Source organism: Ochlerotatus camptorhynchus, unplaced genomic scaffold, assembly GCF_037179485.1.
Source record: "Ochlerotatus camptorhynchus isolate MF236.1 unplaced genomic scaffold, CSIRO-AGI_Acam_v1.1 ptg000022l, whole genome shotgun sequence".
Classification (NCBI taxonomy): Eukaryota; Metazoa; Arthropoda; class Insecta; order Diptera; family Culicidae; genus Ochlerotatus; species Ochlerotatus camptorhynchus.
In genome coordinates this window covers 2,791,722-2,803,937 of record NW_027040514.1, presented here as the reverse complement: position 1 = coordinate 2,803,937, position 12,216 = coordinate 2,791,722, and the positions used below count along the sequence as shown (strand labels likewise).

General features: G+C 44.0%; 1 protein-coding gene across 1 annotated transcript; it reads left to right on the top strand.

Moving 5' to 3' along the window:
• The first annotated feature begins 1,199 nt into the window (after nucleotides 1-1,199).
• LOC135704668 (uncharacterized) lies at nucleotides 1,200-6,070 on the top strand. The gene is made up of 3 exons (XM_065226146.1): nucleotides 1,200-1,736; nucleotides 2,488-2,694; nucleotides 3,068-6,070. Exons 1-3 carry the CDS (start codon nucleotides 1,200-1,202, stop codon nucleotides 6,068-6,070), a joined length of 3,747 nt encoding a protein of 1,248 aa, XP_065082218.1.
• Nucleotides 6,071-12,216: the final 6,146 nt, after the last annotated feature.

Below are 12,216 nucleotides of genomic sequence, written 5' to 3'. Positions count from 1 at the left end.
GACACGTCTTTATTCATTCGTTTCGGTTACAGACTGATTGGTATGAGAATGATGTTCTGCTTTCGCTCTGTTCCTCTCCAGTTACCAGAGATGCGGTGCAGTGACGGCGTTGGGATAAACGTCGCCCCCACTGTATAGCTGACATTTTTACCGTAATGGCAAGATGCCAAATCCGGCCAAAACAGTACGGAACAACCGTGTTTCTTCAGGAAAGGCAGCAGACGTTTATTCAAACACTCTTTCACGTAAATTTCTTGGTTGACAGTCCCGGAAGCTATGAAACTGCTGCTTTTCAAGCCACAGGTACAGATGGCTTGCCAAACCAGATATTTCTTTGCGAACTTTGACAGTTTCTTGTGCTTGAAAACATCTGCTACCTTTCCCCTTCCTTTTGCCGTATAAAACTCCTGTCCCGGAAGCTGCTTGTAGTCGGCTTTGACGTAGGTTTCGTCGTCCATTACCACGCAGTCAAACTTCGTCAGCATCGTCGTGTACAGCCTCCGGGATCGCGCTTTGGCCGTCGTATTTTGATTATCATCGCGATTTGGAGTCACTACCTTCTTGTAAGTCGATAGTCCGGCTCGTTTTTTGGCTCGATGCACGGTTGTAGACGATACACCCAGCTTATTTGCGGCATCTCGGAGAGAGGGGTTAGGGTTTCGCTTGAAACTACCGGCAACTCTCTTTGTCGTCTCAGCGGCTTCCGGTTTTAGATTTCCCCCCGATCCAGACTTCCTGGCTGTCGACAAACGTTCCCCAAACACTTTAATTACATTTGTAACGGTTGATTTGGCAACTTTTAGCGATTTTGCCAACTTTGCGTGCGAGTAGCTCGGATTTTCGCGATGCGCGAGCAAAATTTTGATACGCTGCTCTTCTTGCTTGGACGGCATTTTGACAACTGAAGAGTGAATTCCAAAATCAAAATAGGAGCAACATTCTACACACACACACCTTCAAAATGAGGGGTGTTCAGGTTTTTTAAATGCAAAATTGAAAGAAATACGTCAAGTTGATATTGACCAAATTTTGACCGTATCACCCTTTACAACTTGAAGGCTGCTCTTTCAAGGTTAATGCCGAAGTCTGATCTTGTTGGAGTTAGACCTGATGCCCGACCAGTACCGCAAGCCGTTCCAGCCAATGGTTCGAGAGTAAAAGTGCCTGAAATAAGACTGCCGAACTTTAGTGGACAACTCATGGAGTGGGTCACCTTCCGAGACACTTTCCGTAGCTTGATACACAATAACCAACAGTTGACAGCTGTGGATAGGTTCTCGTACTTACGATCTTCACTGACGGGCGAAGCTCTACAAGAGATCAACTCGGTGGAGATGTCCGAAGTAAATTACGAGGTAGCTTGGACAACACTGGAACGGAGGTACGAAAACAAAAAGTTAATCGTCAAGGCCCATTTGGATCCCTTGTTTGCGGTAGAAGTTATGAAGAAGGAGAGTTACGAATCACTGAGTAAGCTGGTTGGTGATTTCGAGAAACACTTGTTGATGCTGCAGAAAATCGGAGAGGAGACCGCCAATTGGAGCACCATATTAGTACACATGGTTTGCTCGCGCTTAGATTCCGCTACTCTTCGACACTGGGAGACACATCACAACTCGAAAGAGGTTCCCACATACACGAACCTAATCCAGTTTCTGCGCGGACACTGTTCCGTACTACAATCAGTCGCTCCCGTGAAGTCCATCCCAGTCCAGGAGAAACGGCCCAAGCTTGGAGTGAGTAATTCTGCAGTTCAATCGTGGAACAAGTGCATTCCGCTGCATCAAGTTCCTGAAACTGAAGGTTCCCGAACGCTACGACATGGCACGACGAAACAAATTATGCCTCAACTGCTTATCAGCAGGACATCAGTCGAAGTCGTGCGTCAAGGGGTCCTGCCACCATTGCCAACAGAAACATCATTCCCTGTTGCACAATGACTCAAATCAGTCTGTCAAATTCTCCGTCTTGTCGCAAGCGAAATCTTCATCAGCGAACCAACAGCAACACCAGACACAATCACACACTCAAGGCCAGTCTATACCCAACCAAACCACTCAACCTTCCACAAGCGCTCTCCCTATTACACTCTCGCAGAACACTAAACCACTGTTCACCACAAACCAGACATGCACTAGTCAGAACACAATTTCACTGTCAATCAGTAACCAAAACCGTACTCGAGACGTACTGCTATCCACTGCTGTGGTGTGCGTTAAAGATCAGTACGGAGCGACACGACTAGCCAGAGCTTTACTAGATTCGTGTTCGCAATATTGCTTTATGAGCACCAATTTCTGTCAAAGGTTAAAACTTCAAGGATTCCCGGATTATTTGGCGGTCCAAGGAATTGGAGGATCAAAATCCATATCGCGAAGGATGGTCAAGGCATTCATCTTTCCCCGATCTGGTGATATTTCGTCGTATACCGAAAACATGCCGTTCTATGTGCTACCAGAGTTGACAGCAACACTTCCCGTTCGAAAGGTCAGCACCGGTCAATGGATTCTTCCTAGCAGCATCGTGTTGGCAGACCCGCAGTTCAGTGATCCAGGACCCATCGATATCATCACTGGAGCGGAGTATTACTTTGATCTCCTTACCGATGGGCGCAGCAAGATATCGAAAACCGGCCCAACTCTGCAGAACACCGTCTTTGGCTGGGTCGTGTCTGGTCCCATTCCAAATCAACCAGTAAATCCGCCTCAAGCAGTGTCATATTCATGTACACTAGCGGACATCCAAGACCAGTTAGCACGATTTTGGGAGCTGGAATCCTGCAAATCCAGCAGCATCCATTCTGTGGAAGAGTCATCGTGCGAAGCTGGTTTCGACGAAACAGCAACACGGAACAGCAGTGGAAGATTTGTAGTGTCCCTACCGAAGAAGGAGTTCGTGATGCAACAGCTTGGAGAATCTGAACTAATCGCTACTAAACGTTTTCTCGCCCTGGGAAGACGCTTGGAAGCAAATCCAGATCTGAAAGCTCAGTACCAGGATTTTATTCACGAGCATCAACGATTCAGATTTCCCGATATACTTTCTCCCACACCACGCTGTATTCAAGCCGGACAGCACCACCACCCAACTGCGTGTGGTGTTCGATGCGTCTTGCAAAACTTCCACGGGCGTTTCCCTGAACGATGCGCTAATGGTCGGTCCAGTCGTGCAAGACGATCTTTCATCAATTCAGCTCCGTTTCCGCCTCCATCGAATAGCAGTTGTTGCAGACGTCGAGAAGATGTACCGCATGATACTGGTGTACCTGTTGGATCAACGACTTCAATGCATCTTGTGGAGAAACTCACCGAACGAGCCAATTCGTATCTACCAGTTGACTACAGTCACATACGGGACAGCGTGCACACCTTACTTAGCTACCAAGTGTTTGCAACGTCTAGCAGAGCTTGAGTCCGACAAGTATCCCGTTGCAGCGAAGGCGATGAAGAATGATTTTTACGTCGATGACATGTTGGCTGGAGCCGATGACATCGAAGCCATTATCCGTTTGGTGAAGGAAATGGTTGAGCTAACCTCCTCGGGTGGATTTAACTTGAGAAAGTGGAATTCCAACTCCAGTGCTCTTCTGGCTGAGTTACCAACTCATCTCGTAGATGATCAATCTGCCTTGGACCTTGATATGTCGAACGCTTCTGTCAAAACATTAGGTCTGCTGTGGAATACGAGCACTGATTGCTTCCTATTTCGGTCACCCGTCTGGAATGCAGATGCAGTTATTACCAAACGAGATGTACTTGCGGACACGGCTCGATTATTCGATCCTCTTGGCCTGGTGGGACCAGTCGTCATCATTGCGAAGATGTTCGTGCAAGATTTATGGAGACAGAAGTGTGACTGGGATGAATCGCTACCAGAAGCAATGCAGAACTTCTGGATCGAATACAGGAGAAATCTCTCGGCTTTAGATTCGCTTTCGATTCCTCGGTGGGTGGCGTTCTGCACGGACCTTGCTTCAATTCAAATTCACGGCTTTTGCGATGCGTCCAAGAAAGCCTACGGAGCATGTCTGTACCTCCGGAGTACCACATTCAGCGGATTAGTGGAAGTTCGTCTCATCACAGCGAAATCCAAAGTTGCACCTCTAGAGGATCTCAAGCGGAAGAAAAGGGAACAAACTACACCCCGACTAGAATTGTCAGGCGCGCTACTCCTCAGTCATCTGTACGAGAAGTTCGTCAGCAGTACCGGTATCCACCACACAGCCCACTTTTGGACCGATTCTACGATCGTGATGTACTGGTTGTCATCCTTGCCATCGAGATGGCAGATGTTCGTGGCGAATCGAGTGTCTGAAATCCAGCACATTACAAAGGGAAGTTCCTGGAAGCATGTAGCCGGTGCAGACAATCCGGCCGACATTATCTCTCAAGGAATGATTCCAGCCCAGTTACAGTATGAAAAGCTGTGGTTCGAAGGTCCTCTGTGGCTTCGCCAAGATGCTAGTATATGGCCGTCGAATGTTCCAGAAGAAGAAGTTGATCAAGCACTCCTGGAGGAAAGAAAGATCGTTGCACTGCCAGCAACATCGGAACCAGTCAGTGAAATATTCAGCCTTCGTTCGTCGCTCTTTATCTTGGTCCGATTGATCGCAAGAATACGCCGTTTCGTCCATAATACACAGCACAGAGATGAGAGGCGTATTGCTTTCCTGTGGTATCCTGAGCACGAAGAAGCACTAGCAGTCCTGGTTCGACTGGCACAACGAGAATCGTTTCCGATGGAATTCGCTGCATTGGAGAAAGGAAAGTCTATCAGCCCGTCGTCAAAGTTGAACAAGCTCAACCCTATCTTCATTGATGGAGTATTACGTATAGGAGGTCGATTAGCAAAGGCACCAGTATCAGCAAGTCGGAAGCATCCGATAATCCTGTGTCACCGTCATCCGTTGGCCAAGTTGGTCCTAGACTATTATCATCGCAAGAACTTCCATTCTGGGATGCAGCTGCTTGTGTCCACAGTGCGGGAGCGATTCTGGGTAACACGCATCAGAAGCCTAGCCAACACTGTCATTCATGAATGCGTCCAGTGCTTCCGTAACAGACCGAAGGTTTTGGATCAGCTAATGGCTGACCTTCCATCCGAACGTGTATCTCCAGCGCCACCATTCCTGAACGTAGGCGTGGATTACTGCGGACCGTTCCTGATTAGCTATCCAATCCGCAGATCCTTCCCTAGGAAACACTTTGTCGCAATCTTCGTCTGCCTTGTAACGAAGGCAGTCCATCTTGAACTGGTGAGCGATTTGACCAGTGAAGCCTTTCTTGCTGCCTTCAAACGATTTGTGGCACGCAGGGGAAGACCAGCCCTAGTCATGTGCGACAATGCCCTGAACTTTGTTGGAGCCAAGCGTCAGTTGGATGAATTACGGCAGTTATTCATGGATCAAGGATTCCACGATTCTGTTGCACGCGGAGCAGTAGAGGAAGGAATAGAGTTTCGATTCATTCCGGCAAGATCTCCCAATTTTGGCGGCTTATGGGAAGCCGCGGTGAAATCGTTCAAAGGGCATTTCAAGCGCACTATCGGCGACAGAGTGCTCCAGCATGACGAAATGTCTACAGTGTTGCCACAAATAGAAGCCATCCTGAATTCTCGACCGCTCACTCCGATCAGTAACGACCCGTCGGATTTCGAAGCGTTAACTCCTGGACACTTTCTCGTCCAGCGACCATTAACAGCGATTGCAGAACCATTGTTGGAAAATATTCAGCACAATCGGCTGTCTATGTGGCAGCGAGCTCAGGACTATGTTCTGCAAATCTGGAAGAAGTGGTCTGTCCAGTACCTTTCCGATCTCCACAATAGAACAAAATGGACCCGCAAGCGCGATAACATCTCCATCGGTACCTTGATTCTGTTGAAAGAGGACAACCTCCCGCCTCTGAAATGGAAGCTAGGACGTGTGGTTGACATCCATGCTGGCTCAGATGGAAACATTCGCGTAGTTACTGTCAAAACGCAAGACGGTCTGTACCGAAGGGCAATTTCCAAAATTTGCATCCTACCGATAAGTGACAACTTCGATCTTTCTGCTTCCGAGCAAAATTAAACAGCGCTCTGCTCGTGCTTCAGTGCGACCAGAACTAACCACTGTCAACATCATTTTCCAATTCCGGAAATCCGAAACATCTTGAGGTCTACCAAGTCCAGTCCATCCGTCCGTAATTCGCTGATCCATCATTGGTGATCGGCATCCTGTATCGTTCTGCATGTGTGAAGTTCAGCACCTGTCTGTCATTACGATACGTTCCTGACTTTGTCGCAATTCCTTTCCGTAAAGTAGGATGATGATTTTCCAAACTGGAGCCTCGCTGAGCATCGTCATCGTTTTGGTGGTCAACACATCCGTTTTTCCAAGCAATTTATCCGTGTGATATGGAATCATCGTTGGTGCTTCGGCGCCCGCGGAGGCCAGGAGGCCTCCGCTCCAGGCAAGTCGATTTATAGTTGGGTTAAATAGTTTAAAAAGCACCCTCTCATTTTTTAGATAGTTCTTTCCGTCGCCAACCCGTGGACACACCCGTGTCAGACCTCAAGTCAGGCAGTCGAAGAAGAAGATCGAAGTCATTCCGTGCCAGCAGTAGTTGGGCTGTAGCAGTCGTCCAGCAGTAGTAGCAGTGTAGCAGTATCAAGAAGGAGAAGTTAGTCCACGTCATTGACGTCGTGGAACCGGCAGCAGTATTGAAGAAGACAAGTGTTTAGATTAGATTGAAATCACTGAGATTCCAAGGTGGGCGGTATGTTTGAACATAAATAGAAGCACCCTACCACCAAACATGTTCCACACGAAATCGTACTTCACCTACTCTCACACACAGCTCTCACGATCCTCTCTTATCAGCTAATCTCCTTTCCACGAGTAGATTGTAGGTACGAGTGAACAGTAGGGTGTTTCATTCTGGAAAAAGATTGATATTTTTGATAGGCCACCCCCTATTTCAGGTCATAACACAAAAACAAACATCTGTGCAAAGAATCAGCTAAATTGGTCAACGTTTAGAGGTCGCGCCAACGATTTCAATTTTGTTCGGGATTTTCGTCAAATTAGTATGGGAAAAAATGATGACCCACTAAAATCATTCTAACTTTTTTCCTAATGAACCGATTTGCATGAAATTAAAATATGTTATACTTAAAACTATAATGAACAACTTTGTTGAAGACTGCAAGTCGATTTAATGATTTGGAAAACAGAAATTGGCTGTCGGAACTCATATTGCAGATAAACCTTGATTTGAGCAGAAAAGCAGGTATGCTGATAGGGCATATATCATAGTATGCTTTGCCAGATTTTTTTTACCTCAATGTTTATAAACATATTGTGCTGTCATCTCTGGATACAATAGTGCCATGGATTTGAGAAGTGATACTGAGAAGTGGTTGATCGGTCAGTTCATTACCAGGTTCACCGGTGGAAAACTTCCGAGTAACCGAGAAGTACTGCAGCTATTATTTTTTCATCGCTCACAATCTCGCTCCACGATACGACAATGCTGCTGGAAGGTGGTTCAATCGGCAGAACAAGTTTGGGTCAGAGCTCGTATCCCAAAGAGAAAAACCAGCCATAGTACCAAGGCTGTGGAAAAACTTCACGATCGGTGGACAATCATAAAAAAAAGTATTTCTCGCATGGACGAAAAATTTGTTCTGCAAAGAAAAGCCTTCAACGAAGGATTGGACAACCTTTTCGATATGGCTCATTCGAATGCCTTGGAGATGATGACGGAAGCAAGCGATCGCGAATTTCTTTTAGCGCAGAGAGAAAAAGGAAGACCAGGATACATGTTGGGCTCCTACAGCGACGCATGTGATGACGGTAAGAGTCAGAAGGAACCAGAAATCAAGGAGAGGGCCGGAAAACGCATCAATCCAACAGCAGCTATCAATCCATACTCTAAAGTGTACAACGAAAAGGTAAAGGTTTGTTGAATGTGTATTATAAACTTTATCAAGTGTTTTAAAACACAGGCGACGATCGAAGACCTCGAAGAAAATTCAGATGTTAATTCTGATGTTGATTTTAAGCCAACTTAACCGAAGCAGCGTAAAGTGGTGTCGCCAGAGCTTTGCAAAGTACTAGATCGATGTGGAATTTCGGATCGCAAAGCAATGATGGTTGTTGCAACGGTGGTGAAAAGTGAGGGCCACAATCTTCAAGATTGTTCTGTATCTGTAAGCACTTTGAATCGAACAAGATCGAAAGTTCGAAGGGAACATGCTGAGGAACAAAAAGAACTTTGTTCTTTGGATGGATATCGTGTCGTGCACTGGGATGGAAAGCTTCTGCCGGATATCACGTCCAGTGGCAAAGGTTAGCTAACATGTTTCTCAGATGTTGGTTCTTTACTGATATTTAAACATAATTTTTATTACAGGTGGCAATGTAGAACGGCTGCCGGTTATCATTTCAGGTGAGGGTGATGACAAGTTGTTGGGAGTTCCGAAAATTGATTCGGGAACAGGCCAAGCTCAAGCAAATGCTGTCTTCAAGAGTTTGTGTGACTGGAATCTGGAGAGCCATATCATCGGAATGTGCTTCGATACGACAAGTTCAAACACTGGGCTGAAATCAGGAGCATGTACCTTACTTGAAGAGAAACTGGGGCGAACTCTTCTGAACTTAGCATGCAGGCATCATGTACTGGAACTACTGGCCAAAGCGGCTTTTGACAACTGTTTCGGCTCTTCGACAAGTCCAAATGTACCGATGTTTGAAAAATTCAAATCGGCTTGGAGTTCAATCGACAAAAGTGAGCAGTTGGTTACCGAATAGCCTTCATAAAACCCATTTTTCTAATTAATTTTCAGGCGATTACAAGACAATCAAGGCAAACAAGAAACTATATAAGTCCTTCGAAAATGCTAGCGATATTGTTGATTTCTGTAAAGATCAGCTAACGGTACATTCAAATTAAATTAAAACAAACGTATTGAACGTTACATTGTTTTCATTAATTACAGCAATTCCAACCCAGAGATGATTACAGGGAGGTTCTACAGCTCTGTATGATATTTTTGGGAGGAACACCGGCAGACGGAGTGTCCTTCAAGAAGCCTGGAGCTGTTCACAGAGCACGATGGATGAGCAAAGTTTTGTATTGCTTGAAGATTTTTCTCTTCAAAGACCAGTTTAGTCTCACAAAGGACGAAATCAAGCATATAACGAAATTTTGCATATTCGTTGCGAAAATCTATGTCAAAGCCTGGTTTCAAGCACCATCTCCTCTTTCCGCACCTCGAAACGACCTTGAAACATTGCAAGCGCTTTGCAACCAACGACGAGACAAGATGTGGTGGGCTGTCACTGAAAAATTTTTACGGCATTTATGGTACCTGAGCTCTGAAACTGTTGCCCTTTCCTTTTTCGATCCAGATGTTTCAAAAGCAACTAAAATTAAAATGGTTGCAGCATTGAAACGTAAATTGGACGCCAAATGCGTGCGTCGAGCAGAAGTAGACATTTCGCTGTGCCAAAATCTTGGGCTAGAGGATTTTGTAGGCGTAGAAACCGTTAACTTTTTTAAGCGTTTCAATATCGACTTGAATTTCATGGATTGCTGCCCTGGAACATGGATGGAAGATTCAAACTATCAGCATGCAGTTGAGCGACTGAAGAAATTGAGAGTCGTAAACGATAACGCCGAGCGCGCGGTAGCACTTATCACCGAGTTCAATGACAAAATTACTTACAATGAAGAGCAAAAACAATTTTTGTTGCAAGTTGTAGCCGATCACCGGAAGAATTTCCCAAACGTATCAAAGAAAAGCCTAAAATAAGAAACGGTATTAATATATTGCTCTAAGAGCAATAGCTTTATGAAATATAAACCATCATCAACAGTATATTTTTGTAGTACTTCATTTACACAAATTTATATTCACAAATGCATGTACAGCTTCCTGTACAAATTGCGTATGGTATGTAGAGGGAGGGCTTGCGTAACTTATTGTCTCACAGGAGGGAAGATGGTTATGATAAATGTTACGTAACTAATTAAAACAATTATTGGCTGTTAAATGAACCAAAAAAAATTTAAACTGTTAAGTATTATTTTTTTATTCACTGTTGACAAAAGAGGGAATGAATGAATAACAACCAACATTCAGCAGTAACTCTGAATAATACCCCCTATTTTTGCAGAAAAATGTCCAAATATTATTTCGGGTGTTAGTTAAACTTTCAACGCTTTCTCTTCTCAATAAATCATTTTCATGCAACGAAAACCATTTGTTTAATTGTTAGTTTCTATACAAATCTTCGTGGTTAAAATTATTCGGCTGGTTTTTCTCTTTGGGATACGAGCTCTGACCCAAACTTGTTCTGCCGATTGAACCACCTTCCAGCAGCATTGTCGTATCGTGGAGCGAGATTGTGAGCGATGAAAAAAGAATAGCTGCAGTACTTCTCGGTTACTCGGAAGTTTTCCACCGGTGAACCTGGTAATGAACTGACCGATCAACCACTTCTCAGTATCACTTCTCAAATCCATGGCACTATTGTATCCAGAGATGACAGCACAATATGTTTATAAACATTGAGGTAAAAAAAATCTGGCAAAGCATACTATGATATATGCCCTATCAGCATACCTGCTTTTCTGCTCAAATCAAGGTTTATCTGCAATATGAGTTCCGACAGCCAATTTCTGTTTTCCAAATCATTAAATCGACTTGCAGTCTTCAACAAAGTTGTTCATTATAGTTTTAAGTATAACATATTTTAATTTCATGCAAATCGGTTCATTAGGAAAAAAGTTAGAATGATTTTAGTGGGTCATCATTTTTTCCCATACTAATTTGACGAAAATCCCGAACAAAATTGAAATCGTTGGCGCGACCTCTAAACGTTGACCAATTTAGCTGATTCTTTGCACAGATGTTTGTTTTTGTGTTATGAACTGAAATAGGGGGTGGCCTATCAAAAATATCAATCTTTTTCCAGAATGAAACACCCTAGTGAACAGCTGATAGGGGCAATAAATTAGTTATCCACCAATCGCGCGCGTATACAGATGTTTTTTTTTATCATTATTCCTGTGACCTTTTTTTGAAGAAGAATTAATTCCGTTCCCGTTGCAAATAACCGCAATTAATTAAAGTGTAAGGTCCGAAATCCGATCAATTTGTGATCCTGTGCGAACAATCGATGATTTCTAGGAACTCAAGGCATGCTCACGCAAACCATCATAACCGTCGGGTAGGGGAAGTCGTCCCCTACTGGATGGTGTTGTTGAATTGCGTTGGCGAGCCTGAACTTTCTAGACATCATCGAAAGAAGTCATTGTTTACAAAAGCTGTTACGCCCTAATTCCAGCTCTATCTAGAATTGTTGATACCCCAGAGAGAAGCAGAAGCGAAACATCTGGAGAATAAGCGAAGAAAGTTATTGGAAGATGCTCAAAAATAAGCCGAGAGTTTTCAGGAGAAAATTGTTCTGCTCAAATCATAAGCTGAAAAATCTATCGTCGAAACAAACATATTTGAAGTAAATTTACACGTTTAAATTTTGTTCTGGCCACAAAAATAAAAAAAAAGCTTATTGCTAACTTATTCCATTTTTGAAGTCAATACAATCTATGTTGAAAATAAAAATAATGTTACGTTTATTTTAAAAATATTCGAGCTTAAAATAAACGTGAAAACTGTGAGGTTTGGACCGTATCCCACCGGAATCACCCAACCCTTTTGGTGAGCAGGCACAACCTACCTATTCAACTGCACTGCGACGAAAGAGGACGAACGAGATGCTTGCTGATTGAAGCGTCGTTGGGTGGTCAGATTAAAGAGGATGAATAGATTCATCCTGTTCATCCAGTTGACAGCTCGTCGAGGGGTTCATCAATGGATATTGCACTATGACTGAATGGTAATCCATTCAGTCAATTGTGCACCTCACATCCCACTCCTTCTCTCAAGAAAAACGAGAAAAAAAAAATCGCTGGTGCTTATAGCTTTAGCAAAGATAAATACTAAGATGAAACTGCCGGAAGAAAAATTTTCTATGTTAGTGTCCTCTTTGACGGTTCCTTTCATCCAATGAATACCCCCCGTATTTGAGGTAATTTTGTGGTTTTGCTGCCCCCTCGGTAGAGATGAAATTTTGCACTCATTTTTATCAAAACAATCACAACAAAATCAGAGATGTCCCATTTTTTAATTACTCGATTAACAACTTATCGATTATTTTTTGTTCGC

What these genes read in the sequence shown, in the direction of transcription:
- LOC135704668 (XM_065226146.1), top strand. Translation starts at nt 1,200, where the DNA reads ATGGAGTGGGTCACCTTCCGAGACACTTTCCGTAGCTTGATACACAAT. An exon ending in AGAAACGGCCCAAGCTTGGA is followed by an intron (nt 1,737 to 2,487) that starts GTGAGTAATTCT and finishes CCCGTTCGAAAG; the next exon opens with GTCAGCACCGGTCAATGGAT. An exon ending in GTCCCATTCCAAATCAACCA is followed by an intron (nt 2,695 to 3,067) that starts GTAAATCCGCCT and finishes GCTGTATTCAAG; the next exon opens with CCGGACAGCACCACCACCCA.